This window comes from Salvelinus sp. IW2-2015, linkage group LG4q.1:29 (assembly GCF_002910315.2).
Source record: "Salvelinus sp. IW2-2015 linkage group LG4q.1:29, ASM291031v2, whole genome shotgun sequence".
Taxonomy (NCBI): domain Eukaryota; kingdom Metazoa; phylum Chordata; class Actinopteri; order Salmoniformes; family Salmonidae; genus Salvelinus; species Salvelinus sp. IW2-2015.
In genome coordinates this window covers 17,701,981-17,721,065 of record NC_036842.1, presented here as the reverse complement: position 1 = coordinate 17,721,065, position 19,085 = coordinate 17,701,981, and the positions used below count along the sequence as shown (strand labels likewise).

The 19,085-nt window shown below is 42.3% G+C and overlaps 1 protein-coding gene across 1 annotated transcript in view; it reads left to right on the top strand.

The window, feature by feature from the left end:
• nup214 (nucleoporin 214) overlaps positions 1-19,085 on the top strand; it is a 99,187-nt gene that overhangs the window by 64,266 nt on the left and 15,836 nt on the right. The window contains exons 28-31 of the mRNA XM_070443266.1: positions 393-460; positions 707-884; positions 10,214-10,381; positions 12,028-12,199. Of these exons, the coding sequence (XP_070299367.1) occupies positions 393-460; positions 707-884; positions 10,214-10,381; positions 12,028-12,199 (586 nt within the window). The remainder of the gene's footprint in view (positions 1-392; positions 461-706; positions 885-10,213; positions 10,382-12,027; positions 12,200-19,085) is intronic.

The following is a 19,085-nucleotide window of genomic DNA, read 5'->3' as shown; positions in this document are numbered from 1 at the left end:
TGGATTGTGTATGTGTGCCATTGAGGGTGAATGGGCAAGACAAAATATTTAAATGTCTTTGACCGGCGTATGGCACTAGGTGCCAGGCACACCAGTTTGAGTGTGTCAAGAACTGCAAAGCTTCTGGGTTTTTCACAATCAACAGTTTCCCGTGTTTATCAAGAATAGTCCAACACCCAAAGGACACAACTTGACACAACTGTGGGAAGCATTTGCGTCAACATGGGCCAGTATCTCTGTGGAACTATTTCAACACCTTGGAGATTCCATTCCCCGACTAATTGAGGCTGTTCTGAGGGAAAAAGAGGATGAAACACAATATTAGGAAGGTGTTCCTAATGTTTTGTTCACTCAGTGTATATCTAATTATTATTTTCTGTCTTCGCTCCCAGCTTTCGGAAGCTCCTCCACTACCTCAGTGTTTGGTCAACAGCCCAGTGGTGGGAGTGTCTTTGGACAGGTAACATTCACATTTTACTATGTGTGCAAAATATAAAACCTTCCTACCATTCGATATGTAACACTTCATTAGAAGACCCCCAAATATCCCTCTTCAAATGCGACCACACCACTCACATACACGGTATATGTATTATTGCATTTGGGTAAGAACTCAGCCGAGAGGCCCATGCACTAACTACTGCATAACCAATTATGATCATTATGACCTTGTTGTGACTGTGCCGCCCTCCCTTCTCCCCTGCAGCAACCATCCAGTGGTGGGGGTCTGTTTGGGTCTAGCTCTGCCACGGTAGCAGGCTCCCAGCAGGCAGGGGGAGGCTTCTTCAGTGGCCTGGGGGGAAAACCCAGTGAGGACGCCGCCAACAAGAACCCCTTCGGCACGACCGCCGCCACCGGGGGCTTCAGTCAGCCCAACCAGACAGGTGAGAAGACCCATAGGAGTGGAGAAGTTGTAGCAGAAAGGATGACTCATCTTATAATCAAACTTCCTGTGCAATTTTAGGACAGTTATCATTAGCAAGAGACCCTTTGACAGGATGATAAAGTCGACTGATATACTCACTTTTATTGCCGCTTCGTTTCATACCAGCAAGCAATACAATGAGAATCACCAGAGTTTTGATAAGAGCACAAATATTATCAAGGTAAATATTTTCATGTGAAATGTAGGGAAGTAGCCAATATAATCAATTTTGTTTATGAACACAGTCTCGCATAGAGCAGTGATTTAACCTGTTGATGCCGGAGGCACTGACAGTGTATGTGTTGTCCTATCTGTGACACAACACGAGTCTGCACCATCCTCTATAGCTCCTGGTCATGTTACTGCTCAACAGACTGACTGGCATAGAAGCCTATTTGCTATGTAAAACTATCTGCATGTTTTCTTATTCTAATGTACACAAACAGCATCTAATCATCCATGTTTGTTCTGTAGATTAATGCAAATATGTACATATTTTCCCGACCTTGTGGTGGTACGTGATTAATTTCCGTTAAACAGTGTCAATGAAAACATGAGTCTATTTTTCCTTCAAGCTATATATCACAGTGGTACTATACATGTAGGCTAGATGAGTAGAAATATCCACCTTGATATGCATTTGAGCCGCCCCCATACTATTCTACTATGCCCTCTTTTGTTCCAAATTGAAATGGGGCAGAATTCTGATTATGGCTATCTGAATATGTATGACCCATTTCAAGGGGACTATTTGATAGGATAGTATATCCCTTGCATGCCCAAAGCTTTGATTCTTGTGAGAGCCAGAGAATGACATTTCTCATGTGTTGCCTTCTTGGACATTTTCCCTGAACATATATCCCAACCCACATTGTTTCAACCATGTCTTCACCCATGTTTATTTTCTCAGTGCCCTGCATGACATGCATTTAGACCATTTTAGCTTTTAGTCAAATTCCTAAATTCCATTAGTTCTTCGACACTCACCTTTGGGAAGAGCACTGCAAATTAGTATTTTCCTTGAGTAGCTCTTAACGTACAGTAGGCATTGTGCCATGCTGCGTAATACATCAAGTGTCCGTCCCAATGTCTTCCACACACACCTAGTACCATTCAGCTACTGTGGCAGTCACATATCCATTTCTTCCTTCTGCCTGTTAGTGATGAAAAGTGAAACCCTTTATCTGATATTTCTGATCAAGCTCCTTAATGCACAAAGATGTCTTCTCCTGCACCCAGTTATTGATTGGCATCATAGTCAGTCAGTCATGTAACTTGTCCATGTAATCACCCAACTCTTTGAGAATCCATTTTGATTTGAAAGGTGTTTCTTTTATTTTCTCTCACATTGGTTGCCTTCAAGTTACTATCTTGTAAATTGTTGGAGCGTGAAAGTGCTAAATTGCTGAAAGTGGATGAGATGTTTGGAAATGTTCCACCTGTGCAGAATCTCCAATGAGATTGCAGTGTTCTGTGTCATTTACACCTTAAATGTAGTGAAGTACTTGCCATGAGCAGTATTACCATATGGTCAATGCATTGTGCAAAAACACTCAGCCTTGGAAAAGTATGAAAATGGCCCTTAGAAAATAGCCTCCTCTATGAACGCGAAAGGCCATTTCCAGTCTATCACCAGCGGACTCTCACTAGCACCTTGCTAAAAGCCCAGAGAGGATTTAACGATAGAATCCTTATACGTCTCTCCAGTGGTATAAAAAAGAGAGACTGGAATGTCGTTTCTCTTTGCTTATTTGAGCTGTTCTTGCCATAATATGGACTTGGTCTTTAACCAAATAGGGATATCTTCTGTATACTACCCCTACCTTGTCAGAACACAACTGATTGGCTCAAACGCATTAAGAAGGAAAGAAATTCAACAAATGAACTTTTAACAAGGCACACCTGTTAATTGAAATCCATTCCAGGTGACTACCTCATGAAGCTTGTTGTGAGAATGCCAACAGTGTGCAAAGCTGTCATCAAGGCAAAATCGGTCTAATTACCGACCCATTGATTTTGTTAGTTACTCTCACTCAGATATCAAATTAAGAACTGCAAACATTTCTTTCCACCCTATGGAAAAATTAGTAGAATTGCATGAAGTTTGTTATAAAGCTGCTAATTATTCTCTGCCCAATGGCAAAGTCTTTAGAATTGCAGGAAATTAATGTTTCAAGACCCATTTAATCTTTCCTCTCTTTTTTTATACCACTGGAGAGATGTATAAAAGCCAGGTCAGATGAAGAGACTGACGTTCCCAGCCAATTAAAAGTGAAACGCGCTGTAAAGATAAAAAGACTGAGGGAGACCTGGGTTAACTGTAAAGTGTGTTGCTGTCATGACACCCCCGAAACGATATTCCACCACATCGTTCTGGAGATGAATATCTAATGAACGTGGAGGGAGAGAAGTTTAGATTTTCCTTGCATGATTGAATTTTGAAATTGTGATCAGTGAGTGAGGACTCGTGGCTGGAAATTCTGTAAAATGCCGTCCTCTTCAAGCTCAGTAGACTATAGAGCAGGGATTTGCAATAGGAGGCCTGCGGGCCTAAACCGGCTCACAAATGTTCTTTTTTTTTTGGCCCCACAGTTGTTGTTTTTTTGATTGTTATTTTAGATTTTGTTTTTGTTTTTTAAAGTAAAATTCAGCTAAAATGTGTTTAATTTAGGAAGTCTGTTCCCAAGTATTCACACACAAAAAGACACTTGATCATGTCTGAATGTAATCAAGGTATGAAATGATTATTTTCAAATACAATCTATTTTGGGGCTTAGTAGAATGGCGCCAGAGAGGGTGGCTGACATTTTACGTGCTCCTAACCAGCTGTTATTTTGTTTTGTTTTTTGCATTGTTTATTTATTTATTTATTACAGGGACAGTGCACATTAATCAACGTTTCAGTAAAAGTGCCGGTTTTAGCCAGCCGGCTAATTTTCAACCGCAGTCCCTGGGCAGGTTATTAAAAACTATTACAATATAGACAATCATTGAGCAGTGAGCACACGCAGAGCAACATAGGACAAGCAAGACATAGCATACAGACAGAGCAACATAGAACAAAAAGCTGCAAGACAAAATTCATAAAAGCAACAAAGTGTTTCCACACCTCACAAGCTACAGACAACAGACAACATGGAAAGCGGCAATACACAGCTAGGGATTATGTTCACAAATCTGGTTGACCTTTAGCCATGTCTTCATGCATTTTGTGAATGTGTGATATGTGGTGCAGTTATGTGTGCCTGATGGCAGTGTATTCCAGACATGGGAAGCTCTCACAGAGAAAGCGGATTTACTAAAGGTGCTTTACCTTAAGGGAACTATACAGTCACCTCTCATGGCAGACCTTGTGGATCTGCTGCCATATGTTTGGGTTTTCTGTTTAACAAAAATACTGAGTGGAGGGGGAGCCAGACCATTTAGGATCTTGAATACAAGACATGCGTCGGTGTATTGCACAAGATTTTCCCAACTCAGGAGCTCATGCTTTCTGAGGATGTYACAYTGATGATGGCTATTGGGCTTCCTATCAAGCACTTTGAGAGCCTGTTTGTAGACAGACTGAATAGGTTTTAATGTTGTACAGCAAGCTTGGGCCCAACTAGTCAAGCAGTATGTTAAGTGGGGGAGTATTATAGATTTGAAGTACAGTTTTGCTACCTCTGTAGTCAAACAATTTCGTATAAATCAGAAATTAGCTAGGTTGAATTTGGTAATTTGAATTACCTTTTTCACATGCTTTTTAAAAGAGAGGTTGGAATCAAGTATGATGCCAAGGTACTTAAAATCAGATACCACCTGGAGCTTCTCCCCTGACACATAGACATCTGGCTCAGTAGCATCTGTTGCCCTCTTTGTGAAGAACATGCAAACAGTTTTTTTCACATTGAGATGCAAACACGAGTCACTGAGCCACTTTATAACTTATTTGTTTACTTATTTTGTACATAGTGTTGCTGCTACCAAAAATCACTTCTGGACATCAGAACAGCAATTACTCACCAAGAACTGGTAGAAGCTTTTTCCTTTTACGAGTCCGACGTGAGGGAACAGGCCCAAATCTCCGTCATTTGCGTGAAGAGAAGACTGAGAAAAATGGGGTGGAGGTCGAGCGAGTAAACCCTCCCTACCATCCGTTCTATTGGCCAACGTGAAATCATTGGAAAATAAAATCGATGACCTACGAGCAAGATTAAACTACCAACGGGACATTAAAAACTATCTTATGTTTGTTTCACCGAGTCGTAGCTGAACGACGACATGAATAACATACAGCTGGCGGTTTTTACATTGTATCGGCAGGATAGAACAGCAGTCTCTGCTAAGACAAGGGGTGCGGGTCTATGTATATTTGTAAACAACAGCTGGTGCACGATATCTAAGGAAGTCTCAAGGTTTTGCTCGCCTGAAGTAGAGTATCTCATGATAAGCTGTTATTCAGGGTTGCAAACTTGTCACCTTTAGCGAAATTTGCAGTTTTGAATCCAAAATAGGTGACCTACGTGATTCGTGTAGATCCGGTTTGGATCACACTACTGGCTCTAAGCGAACGACTGTTGCGCGTTTGGAGCAATACTGGCTGTATCCAAGGCTCAGCCAGTCGTTTACATATCAACAGAATGCAGCGCAGCACGCGACTGAAGAAAGACGAGACAACCAATTTACTAGTTACAGCATCAGTGTGCGCTCTAGAAAGTCAACTTGCCATTTACAGTAGCGCGTTCCCTGAACGATAATGAAGAGGTAACGTTAGGTGAGAAGCCTGACCACGGAGACGAGGGTGAGAAGGGGATGAAGTGTACTTCATGAGCTGTAACCGAAAAATTACTGGCATTTGGAAAGTTTGAGGTGAGGGAGAAAGTGTGGTGGAACAAGTATTAGCATTGTTCAGTATCTTGCTAGCTGGATCGAATTCTCCGTAAGCTAGCCACAGAAATGTTGAGCATCATTAGCCAACTTATCTGATCAAATAATTGAGTTTATGGTGTGAAAATTAGCTTGCTAATAAAGACAGACAGCAAACGCTAGCTAACTTTACAACATCAGATGAGCTAACATTAGTAACCTAACCAATTCGCTATAGTATTAACTGGTATACGAATCCTTGCTGTTCCTCAAGTTATAATGCGTTAGTTGCTTACTGGACCCTGGCAATCTGTGTGAAATGTTAATTAGCTAACGAACTAACCACTATCTGTTAACTAATGTTTCCCTCTACAGTATGTGGTTAATTTTTAGAATGAGAGAATTAGGTGAAAATAAGTCGTTGCTTGTTAACAAAGTGGGTTCAGGGATCAAGTGTAGCTGGAGGTGGGCCTGACTTAAGCTGGATGCCACTATAGAGGTGAAAAGAACATCACACACTTTCCCTCTTTCTCACTTTTGCTGGCACATTGTAGAACAGATGTCCACAGACAGAAAGTGTACTATGTAATAATGTGCTGTGTAGCCCAAATATATTGTTTTTGTTGTGTTGAATTTGACAGTAAGGTGTGTGTGTGAGGGGGGATTATACTTATTTTTACTCTGAATGTTATTTTTGCACACATGTAGCCTTGTGCACTTGATCAATGTCTACTGGAGTGGCCACTATAATATAGGAAAAACAGAATGCCTGATTTGTTTCATTCTATTTCTACTTTAAGATGTTTTTTTCCCAATTGCAATATTTATGTGTGTGGTCACAAGCATTCTATTATAAAGGCTGTCATGTCTAACTGCAATATTAGTGTATTGTTTTTTTTCTCAAGACTTGAGTGTAATTTGCAGTAAAGTCTAGGCAACAAATAACATTAGATTGCTTTCTTTAAATTTTTTAGCTGTGAGTTTGGTTCACATGAAGCACTTTTTATTTTACACACAGAGACTGATCATGTAGATCATATTCTTTGTTGTTTAATTCACACATTGGCTACCCGGACTATCTGCATTGTGTCGCACCACCCGCCAACCCCTCTTTTACGCTACTGCTACTCTCTCTCTATCATATATGCATAGTCACATTTACCATACCTACATGTACATACTACCTCAATTAGCCCGACTAACCGGTGCCTGTATATAGCCTCGTTACTGTATATAGCCTCGCTACTGTTATTTGTCACTGTCTTTTTACCGTTTTCTATCTATTATCTATTGTTCACCTAATACCAATTTTTTTACTTACAAATTGCGCTGTTGGTTAGGACCTGTAAGTAAGCATTTCACTGTAAGGTCTACACCTGTTGTATTCAGCGCACGTGACAAACTTTGATTTGAATTAGTTAAAACCTGCATTTCCCCCTAGCAGGGATTTTTTGCACGTTTCAGTGCCCCCCAAAACAAGTGTCACCTTTTTGGGCCCTCGGCAGTTTGCATCCCTGACTATTGCACTCCACACTACCCTTTCCCACCTGGACAAAAGGAACACCTTTGTGAGAATGCTATTCATTGACTACAGCTCAGCGTTCAACACCATAGAGCCTTCAAAGCTCATCACTAAGCTAAGGACCCTGGGACATAACACCTCCCTCTGCAACAGGATCCTGGACTTCCTGCCGGGCTGCCCCCAGGTAGTAAGGGTAGGTAACAACACATCTGCCACGCTGATCCTCAACACGAGGGACCCTCAGAGGTGTGTGCTCAGTCCCCTGACTGCATGACTCCAACACTACCATTAAGTTTGCCGATGACATGACAGTGGTAGGCCTGATCACCGACAACAACAAGACAGCCTATAGGCCCAGTTACCTGGCCAAGACAGTCGTGAAGAGGGCACGACAAAACCTATTCTCCCTCAGGAGACTGAAAAGCTTTGGCATGGGTCCTCAGGTCCTCAAAAGGTTCTACAGCTGCACCATCGAGAGTGTCCTGACTGGTTGCATCATTGCCTAGTATGGCAACTGCTCGGCATCTGACCGCAAGGCGCTACGGAGGGTAGTGCCTACGGCCTAGTACATCACTGGGGCCAAGCTTCCTGCCATCCATGTCCTTTATACTAGGCGGTGTCAGAGGAAGAAAAATTGTCAGGCTCCAGCCACACTAGTCATAGACTGTGCTCTCTAATACCGCAGCACCAAATCTAGATCCAAGAGGCTTCTACCCCCAAGCCATAAGACTCCTGAACATCTAATCAAATGGCTTCCCAGACTAATGGCATTACCCCATTTATTGCAGCATACAATAAAATTAGGGGCCCCCGACCATTCGTTCCGATAAAAATTGCTGTATTTAGGTGCCCTACCCATGCAATAGAGGATTGTTCAGGTTTGCTACATCTCTCTTGTCCTCGCTCTCATCCTCTTGGAGGGGACCAATAGCCAATTCGAGAACTTGTTTCGGGTTTCCCATACCATTACTTAGGTGAGAAGCTTAGCTCAGTTGCGCCCTGTCTGGAAATCTTTTGGGATCCTTTTACGACGATTTTAAAGGCCCAGTTGCGTCAAAATTCAGTTTGTTCTTTGTTATATATTGTACAACAGAGGATGAGGCGAACTATTACAGTGTGAAAACATTTGATAATTTGAAAATACAATCTACACAGGACCTTCGAATCAGCTGGTTTGCATGTGCGGTAGTTTCGATGGTAACATCGCCATGCGGTAAATTAGTTAGACCATTAACAAAGAGTTCCAGACCTCTCTGCGTTCCTGCATTTGTTATAGAATATTAGATGAACAATTGCAGAGTTCCTATTCCTGAAGATCATTTGGGAAGTATTTAGACTTTTCACACACTTTGTTTAATGTTTCAGCCTTATTCTAAAATTGATTCAATTGTTTTTTTCCCTCATCAATCTACACACACTACCCCATGACGAAGCAAAAACTGTTTTTTAGACATTTCTGCAAGTACATTTTTTTTTTATTAATGAAATATCACATTTACATAAATATTCAGACCCTTTACTCGGTACTTTGCTGTAGCACTTTTGGCAGCGGTTACAGCCTAGAGTCTTCTTGGGTATGACACTACAAGCTTGGCACACTTGTATTTGTGGAGTTTCTCCCATTCTTCTCTGCAGATCCTCTCAAGCTCTGTCAGGTTGGATGAGCACAGCTATTTTCAGAGGTTCAAGTCCGGGCTCTGGCTGGACCCCTCAAGGACATTCAAAGACTTGTCCCGAAGCCATTCATGTGTTGTCTTGGCTGTGTACTTAGGGTTGTTATCCTGTTGGAAGGTGAACCTTCGCCCCAGTCTGAGGTACTGAGTGTTCTGGAGTATGTCTTACTCAAGTGTATCTCTGTACTTTGCTCCGTTCATCTTTCCCTCCATCTTTTTTCCCTTCTTCACTAGTCTCCCAGTCCCTGCCACTGAATAAAATCCTCACAGCATGATGCTGCCACCACCATGCTTCACTGTAGGGATGGTGCCAGGTTTTTTTGACGTGATGCTTTGCATTCAGGCCAGAGTTCAAACTTGGTTTCATCAGATCAGAGAATATTGTTTCTCATGGTTTGAGTCCTTTAGGTCCCTTTTGGCAAACTCCAAGAGGGCTGTCATGTACCTTTTTACTGAGGAATGGCTTCTGTCTGGCCAACCCTCTGTCTGGCCACCCTACCATAAAGGCCTGATTGGTGGAGTAATGCAGAGATGGTTGTCCTTCTGGAAGTTTCTCCCATCTCCACAGAGGAACTCTGGAGCTCTGTCAGAGTGACCATCGGGCTCTTGGTCCCTTCCCTGACCAAGGCCCTTCTCCCCCGATTGCTCAGTTTGGTCGGGCCACTGTGTTCTGCAGAAATCTTTTGGTACCCTTTCCCAGATCTGTGTCTCGACACAATCCTGTCTTGGAGCTCTACGGACAATTCCTTTGACCTCATGGCTTGGTTTTTGCTCTGACATGCACGGTCAACTGTGAGATATTTCCAAATCATGTCCAATCAATTGAATTTACCACAGGTGGACTCCAATGAAGTTGTAGAAACATCTCAAGGATGATCAACAGAAACATGATGCACCTGAGCTCAATTTCGAGTCTCATAGCAAAGGGTCTGAATACTTACATAAGGTATTTCTGTATTTTATTTGTAATATATTTTCTAAATTTTTTAAAACTGTTTTCGCTTTGTCATTATGGGGTTTTGTGTCTGGATTACTGAGGAAAACAAATATTTAATACATTTTCGAATAAGGCTGTAACGTAACAAAATGTAGACAAAGTCAAGGGGTCTGAATACTTTCCGAATGCACTGTAAATATGAACAGGACCGGCACAAAACATTTGCACGGCACCAATTTCAGTCTACATCCTATACTGCTATAAATCCACTGCTGTAACTCCACTTTTAACCTCTGTCTGTCCTACAGGAGGACCCACCCTGTTTGGGAACAGCGGGGCCAAAACCTTTGGCTTTGGCTCTCCAGCATCAACATTCGGAGGGGGGGAGCAGACGGCCAGTGGGACCTTTAGCACGGGAGGCGGGAGCGTGGCCGCTCAGGGGTTCGGCTCCTTCTCCACCCCTGCCAAACAGACAGGTAGGCTACACCCTCAACCCAAAATAAGTAACAATAGTCACACAGCTCTGTCAACTACAGACTTTTGTGTCCATGGTTATTTTCAAAAGTGTTGTCCAATGATGTCACAAATAACCCATCCGTTATTAAACTTTGGGTCTCAATAGCCTGTCTTACTCTTCAAAGTGATATATTTTGTATGTCGATTATAACTTTTTCAAGCAAGCATCTTTCGATTGCGAAATTATTGCAAGGTGTTATTACAGGGTAATATCACACCTGCCGGCCTAACGTACACAATACATGGTGGTACAATAGGGTAGTTGTACTTTATTCTGCAATACCTACCCTCTTTGAACACATTCCCCATCACTAGCCCCTCTGGTCTTTTTGACTGTGATAGTAACGGCCCTTTACATTCTTGGCTCCTTCTCTGATGTCGTCCTGTCTTCCTCTGTCTGTTGGTGCGGTGGGTGGCTCAGTGTCATGTGAGGGTCAGAGAGTGGGGCAGGTGCTGATGGATGAACACTCCACACACGCATCACTTCCTCCCCAGCAATGCGGTGGGGGTGGCTCCACTCCCTGCAACCTCAGCTGCCCCCAGCTCTAGCTCCCCAAGGAGAGACTCACTCTGTCCTCCTTTATCATCTGAGCTACAGTGAGAGTCACCTTATCTCTTTCTGCCAGTACAGCACTAGTGGAACACGGTCAGGCTACATTCCGCAATGCTGCGTCTTTCATAGCTAGTCTTGGTGTCTATTTGGCCAGAGCAGTCATAGCATACATTTTGTCAACACAGTTCTAATATTTCCTCAAGCTAGCTAAAATTATAGCATGTCTTAGCAAATAGAAAGTCATAGCGTTCCCCAAAAGTTATTACGACTGCAGTTTTGTCTTGGCATTTTACTCAGCTAGCTATCTGGCACTGCCAAAGGACATCACCTCTCCTAGCTTTATCATAGGCATCTACCCCTAAACTCTTGGGCCCATATTCACAAAGCCTCTCAGAGTAGGAGTGCTGTTCTAGGATCAGGTCCCCCCTCTAATTCATAACTGATCCTAGATCAGCACTCCTACTCTGAGAGGCTTTGTGAATACGGACCTGGGGGTTTTCGGTGCCGCTCCAAGGAATGTAATCCTATTACATTAGCTCAATCAATTATTCACTGGGCCGTGCTCGTCTCGTAGCCAGGCTGTAATTTCAGTGCTCCCCTCTCTTTAACTCCTCCTCCTCTCTCAGCCCCAGAGAGAGTGTGGTTGGCAATCAATTCCCGTCAAGCCCTCCTAGCCCTTATGCTATGTGTGTGTGAGAGCAATTGTCCCTGAACAGATATGGAGTGTTGTAGAGCAGATGATAATACAACACAACATTATTAATCATGTTGGGGTGATTTTAGTTTTAAGGCATCACCAGGTGTGACTTACACATGGCTCAAAATGTAGGAATAAGGTAATAAACGGTGCCTCTATTTTTGAAGCCTTTGCTATTATGTATGGTTAGTGTCCCCTGAGACATTCTTCCGTCCCCCGTCTCAACCAATACAACAATATTGCTCATACACATGTCAAGTGTATTCATGTAACCATCCCTCTCACACGTATTTTTTCAAATGCAAAGTCAACCACCTGACCCTTCCTCACACACCCCTCTCTCTGTACCCCTACAGGTGGTTTTGGGAGTGCCCCTGTGTTCGGTAGCCCCCCTGCTTTTGGGGGCTCCCCGGCTTTTGGGGGGGCAGCAGCGTTTGGCTCGGCACCCTCTTTTAGCAGTCCCATGGGCTCCTCAGCCAGCAAGGTGTTTGGAGAGGGAACGGCAGCCGCCAACGTGGGAGGATTCGGGTAAGAGAGACACCCCTGTTAGACATGTATTGGATATGAAGAGTGAAGACTTTTTCTAATTGTTCTGAAATTACAGTGTAGAATAGCTGAATATTCTTGATAATACTGACCATAGAGGCTTCAGAATGTCTTTAAATGTTTTTATGCATTTACTGCTGTGTATGTGATATTGTCTGGGTTGGTTGTCATGTATATTAAAAAGGTTGACTAATAAAAGAAAAGCATTATGGGCAAGGGTTTCAGCCACCTGAGGGGCTAGTTATGCAACACCTCACGTTCCAGCTGACAGCACGATGACACATCCCAGACAGTGTTTTCATATTCACACATGGAGCTTGTCACCAACATTCCATGGTAAATAAGCAATAACATGCTAACCCCCGACCTCATTTCTCAACTTGCGCATAACACCCTAAGCCCTGCTCAGCTACACTAGCCAGGTTTCCATCCAGTTGGTGACAGATTTTCATGTGAATATTAAAACATTAGCATAAAGAATATATGTGTATTTTCCTACCAGTGGTGTTTCCATCAAACGGACTTATTGTGGATAAAAGTCAGTGCGTGAGGATGTAGTGCACACAAGGTACTTTTTTGCTTAAGTTATGTACAGTGCCTTCAGAAAGTATATACCCCACTTGACTTTTTCAAAATTGTTTTACAAGGTGGTATTAAAATGGTTTGAATTGTCTTTTTTGTCAACAATCTACACAAAATACTAATCTCAAAGTGGGGGGGGGGAATAAAACACTTTCTTGAGTATGTAAGTATTCAACCCCCAGAGTCGAAAATACATGTTAGAATCACCTTTGGCAGCGATTACAGCTGTGAGTCTTTCTGGGTATGTCTCTAAGATCTTTGCACAACTGGATTGTACAATATTTGCACATTATTCTTTAAAAAATTCTTTAATCTCTGTTAAATGAGTTCTTGATCATTGCTAGATAGCCATTTTCAAGTCTTGCCATAGATATTCAAGCAGATTTAAGTCAAAACTGTAACTAGGCCACTCATTAACATTCAATGTCGTCTTGGTAAGCAACTCCAGTCTATATTTGGCCTTGTGTTTTAGGTTATTGTCCTGCTGAAAGATTAATTAATCTCCCAGTGTCTGTTGGTTTTCCTATAGGGTTTTGCTTGTGCTTAGCTCTATTTCATTTCTTTTTATCCCAAAAAACATCCTAATCCTTGCCGATGACAAGCATACCCATAACATGATGCAGCCACCACCATGATTGAAAATATGAAGAGTGGTACTCCGTGATGTGTTGGATTTACCCGAACATAACGCATTGTATTCAGAATATGAAGTAAACATTTTTTTTGTTTTTTTCAGTTTTACTTTAGTGACTTATTGCAAACAGGATGCATGTTTTCGAATATTTTTTACTCTGTACAGGCTTCCTTTTCACTGTCATTTATGTTAGTATTGTGGAGTTTCTACAATGCTGATCCATTGATACACCATCCAAAGTGTAATAACTTCACTATGCTCAAAGGGGTATTCCATGTTTGCTTCTTTTTTTCCCCCCCATCTACCAATAGGTGCCCTTTGCGAGGCATTGGAAAACCTCCCTGGTCTTTGTGGTTGAATCTGTCTTGGGAATTCACTGCTTGACTGAGGGACCTTACAGATAATTGCAATGTGTGAGATACAGAGATGAGGTTGTCATTCTAAAGTCATGTTAATTAAGAAATAAGGCACAAAAGGCAGTGATGTAGCATGAATATAGTCACAGGTATATGGCGTTGTTCGACGCGATAAGAAACCCATTTACTTATTGCTTTTATAAAACTGTTACCAACGTATTAAAATATTATTTTGATAAGTCAATTCATACAATTTCATTCTTTGACCAGAAGCTGTATAGTAGTTTTGGACGAAATCTGGTTGTTAGTTCTTTTGGTCATGTTGCTACGGACACGACCCAGTGTCACGATCGTCGTAATAACATACGGACCAAAGCGCAGCGTAATATGGGTTCCACGTGTTTAATGAATGAAACGCACAAAAACAATAAAGAACGACCAAAACGTGAAGAAACTGAAGTGCTCACAGGCAACTACACATAAACAAGATCCCACAAAACACAGTGGGGAAATGGCTGCCTAAATATGATCCCCAATCAGAGACAACGATTAACAGCTGCCTCTGATTAGGAACCATACCAGGCCAACATAGACATAAACAACCTAGATTACCCACCCTAGTCACACCCCGACCTAACCAAAATAGAGAATAAAAAGGCTCTACGGTCAGGGCGTGACACCCAGTTAATTACTTTTGCATAGTTGCTATGCAAAAAGGCCTTGTCATCCGTTCTAAGCAAAATGATTGCTATGCAGTCTGGATAACGTTCTTTTCACTTGCTTGCTTGCTAGCTAGCTAGCTAGCCAACTTCAGCTAACTCAGTCACATCAAACATTAAACTTGGAATGACAGTACACTAGCTGCATTTTGGTTTCATCTAGCTTTTTTTACATTGACATTTACTTGGATATGTCCATGATAATGATGTTGATGCGTGATTTCGACTTGGCTCAGAAAAAGTTCTCATCTGGGCACTGTTCACGCTACACGGGGTGTACAAAACATTAGGAACACCTTCCTAATATTGAGTTGCACCCCCTTTTGCTCTCAGAACATCCTCAATTTGTCAGGGCATGGACTCTACAAGGTGCCGAAAGCGTTCCACAGGGATGCTGGCCCGTGTTGACTCCAATGCTTCCTTCCCACAGTTGTCTGCATGTCCTTTGGGTGGTGGATCATTCATGATACACACGGGGAACTGTTGAGCGTGAAGTTCCCAGCAGTGTTGTAGTTCTTGACACTCATACGGGTACTCCTGGCACCTATTACCGTACTCCATTCAAATGCACAAATCTTTTGTCTTGCCCATTCACCCTCTGAAAGGCACATTTACACAATCCATATCCCAATTGTGTCATGGCTTAAAAATCCTTCTTTAACCTGCCTCCTCCCCTTCATCTACACTGATTGAAGTGAATTTAACAGGTGACATCAATAAGGGATCATAGCTTTCACCTGGATTCACTTGGTCAGTCTATGCCATGGAAAGAGCAGGTGTTCCGAATGTTTTATACGGTACTACATGTATGTACGGTACTACAGAGATCAAAATTAGAAAGTGAAACATTGTTTCCAGGTCGGACAGACAGACAGCAAGGCTTATATTAACCCCCGCTGTACCAAACTAAATGCTAGGCTTGAAGCGAGGGGAAATTATGTGCGATTTGAGATGATTTAGACGGCAACATTAACATGATATTCTTATGGCGGCGCAGTGATAATGTTTTAGATGGTACTGTTAGCAGGCAGCAGCACAGCTTGGAATGCTGCTCATCCAATCAGCATCCAGGATCCAAACAACCAGTTTTAGAAACATTGTCTTGCACACAGTGAGTCCATGCAATGTATTATGTGACTTGTTAAGCAAAGTCTTACCATAACAATGGGGTTGAATACTTATTGACTCAAGACATTTCAGATTTTTATTTATAATTAATTTGTAAAAATGTCTCAATATAATTACATTTTGACATGGGGTATTGTTTGTAGGCCATTGACACAAAATCTCAATTTAGCCATTTTTTAAATTCAGGCTGTAACACAATAGCATTTGGAAAAAGTCAAAGGGTATGAATACTTTCTGAAGGCACTACTGAGTAAAAATCTAAAGTTCAATGTGTTTACATTTCATTTTCAACCGATAGTTTTGTCACAGCTGTTGCGTTAAATAGCAAATGTGCCTCCTCTGGTCTTGGTATGTGCGCTTTACCCAACAGCTCGCAGATGCAGTGCGGGTAGTCTACATGGTGACATTATTATGGATAATTTAATTGCATTCAAGCATCGATCATCATGTCACCAGAATAAGACCCTGAGTCTGCCTATTGGAGAGGAGCATGAAGCTCATCAATTTGCACTTTCACCACTCTGTAACGTTCATCAACTTATTTTGTCTGTAGTGTAATAAACTGCATGGTTTCCAGATTTGTAGTGGGAGGACCACACACCATGTCATCGGGTGACTCCAAGTTTACTTCAATATGATGGTTATTATATCAATATTTTCGCATTAAGGCATTTCCACTACCATTTCTCGCATAATACATTTTTCCGACACAAAAAGTTCCCACCATGTCGAATTAACAAATTATCTGTCAGCATTTATAAAATTGTACTGAAATGTCCTGTTTTTCTATACAGTATGACTTGAGAATATGGTTACTGGCACACATTGTGTGCTTCGTCTGCCTTCAATGAGTTTGAAATTTAATTTAGAAAAGTCCACAATAGTTTAGGGCAAGCATTGCTGGTATGTTTTAAACACAATTCATCAGGGGATGGGATTCAGTCAGCTCTAACCACCCAGACCCCCTGCTGAGTCAACCTCTATTCCGAGTTTAACTGCAACCCTCATTGTAAGATTATGGGAGAAAATGGGATTATTCCTCCATCCCCTACCGCTCAGCTCCCTATTCCCCCCCCACCCCACGTGCAGGCCTGCTGGGGCGCTGTGCACCTCTGCCAAGACCCAAACCACGGAGCCATGCAGAGATAGATTATTCCACCCAGATAATCCCACTCTGGGGTCATACTGACAGATGATTTTAAGATGGGCTGGTTCCTTCCTTCTCTCTTCTATCTATCCTCTCCCTCTTTCCCCCCTGGGGGTCGTGTATTGGGCACAAGTTGTCAGGAGGTGATTACTGCCTAAATCCCCACCACTCAATCCTCTACCACCCCCTACTCTCACTCACACACACACTTTACACCCTCTGCTTTATTTTATTTTTATTTCACCTTTATTTAAACAGGTAGGCAAGTTGAGAACTTAGGTCCTGTTGGTTTCAGGAAGACGAGTTAGCCTTGCCCTGAAGTCATTTCTCAGTTTTTCTTATTTTTCTCCTGTTCTGTCTTGTCAGGGTTTAATCCCATGGGACTGTCAAATGGCAGCAGGCTTAGTGTTTTCAGTCATTCCTTTCCTCAGTTCAGTCAGTTTTTTTTCAGTCTTGTTCTTTTCATAATGTCAGCACTCGTGAGGTAATATTTTTACCGCTCTTTATTTCGCCTGTCATCACCCGTCGTCCTGTTCACAAAGATAAATATTGAAGTTGTTTACGAATGCTGGTCCTAGTTTAGTTGTTTTCCAAACCTCTGCAGAGATTTATTAAAAGATAGTTCAAAGATAAAACGCCTCAGGACTCCCTACAGCCAGTAAATGTCACCCTCCCTATCTTTAGAAGTGGTTCCTCAATTTAGCAGTGGGGCCATACAGAGTGGGCTTGGGCGATATCCAGATTTTCATACCGTTTCTGTACCCTACCGGGGTGTACGGTATTACCGGAAGTACACACAAGGGGTGCTATTTACAAAAATATATTCTTTGTGTGGACGCACAAAACAATTTAGGCGAAAGGGATCTTGATCCAGGAGGGTATTAAAAGTCCCTGCTGTAACCAAGAAGCTTGATTTTGACATCTAGGCAATAGGCAAGTTAGCAAACCTAATGCTTAGCTGGAACCCTGAGCTGGATATCATTTATTTGACTGACACCTCTTAGATTTATAATCAATCTATAGTAATAAGCAGTGGCGTTGCACGAAGCCCCCGCGAGGTATTGGAAATCATACCGGGGGTGTTTGTAAATAACCCTGTATACGGTATAAACAGTATCTCCCAAGCCTAGTACTTAAAGATGGGTCTGGTCCTGGATTGACCCAAGAGCGGGTAAAGAAGGCCGACAGGCCGGCCGGCAAGTGATTGGCTCCTGTATTAAGGTCAGAGGTCAGCCTATATTTCGGTCCAGGGGTCTGCTTCCCAGATTAGAACCAGCAGAGCAGCTGAGCTGGTGGTTGCCTGGACTATTCTCTACCCCTCTCTCGTCATTACTCTGTCTCACTCTCTTATTTAATGTCACAATCTTTTTGCCCTTGTTTCTGTTATCTTCCCCTCTTTCTTTCTCTCTCCTCTCTGAACGGCCACACACACATGCTATATTCTACGTCCATTCCCCTTCCTCCGTCCCTCGTCTCTGGTGATGTTTGATGACTCTCGAAAACTAATCCTGAAGGTACATCTGTGTGACTGGTGCTGCTCTTGTATCTCACTCAGGGCAACTGAAGCCTCCATGTCAGAACGAAATATATAATAATATAAGATATGCCATTTATCAGACGCTTTTATCCAAAGCGACTTAGTCATGCGTGCATACATTCTGCATATGGGTAGTCCCGGGAATCAAACCAGCTATCCTGCCGTTGCGAGAGCCATGCTCTACCAACTGAGCCACAGAAGACATCTAGCTTTCATTTAGACTGTTCTACTACACATTTAAACTGAATAAAATATTAAAACACACTCCGCTCCCTGACAGTGTCCCAGCCTCCACATACAGATCCCAGATCAGTAAGGGAAGCGCCGTGGGAGCGGCAGCGACTTATTCCATTGTAATTCAAATAAAGTATTATTGCAATATGCTTTGATGTAATGGGCTCTGATATTTTTCCAGGCAAGGATGTTTCTCTGCATATTTTAGAAACCTGTCCTCTGGGTTAGAATGGTAATGTGAGCAGAGTAGAGGGACTGGGGCAGTGTGCTACAGTGACTATACTAGACAGTGTGTAACCTGGAGGAGAGGAGCGCAGGTCATAGTAATTCGACCTCCCTCTGTATGGCGTCAGGGGGTTCAGGACTGATGTAGTATATAGGGTGGATGTAAACTGACCAGCATATTTCCCCAGTTTGTCTGTCAATAATGTTGGTACAATAATTGGTACAATAATAATTGGTACAACAATAATAAACATTGGTACAACAATAATAAATCAATTGTACCAATGGTTATTCTAAGCAACACAT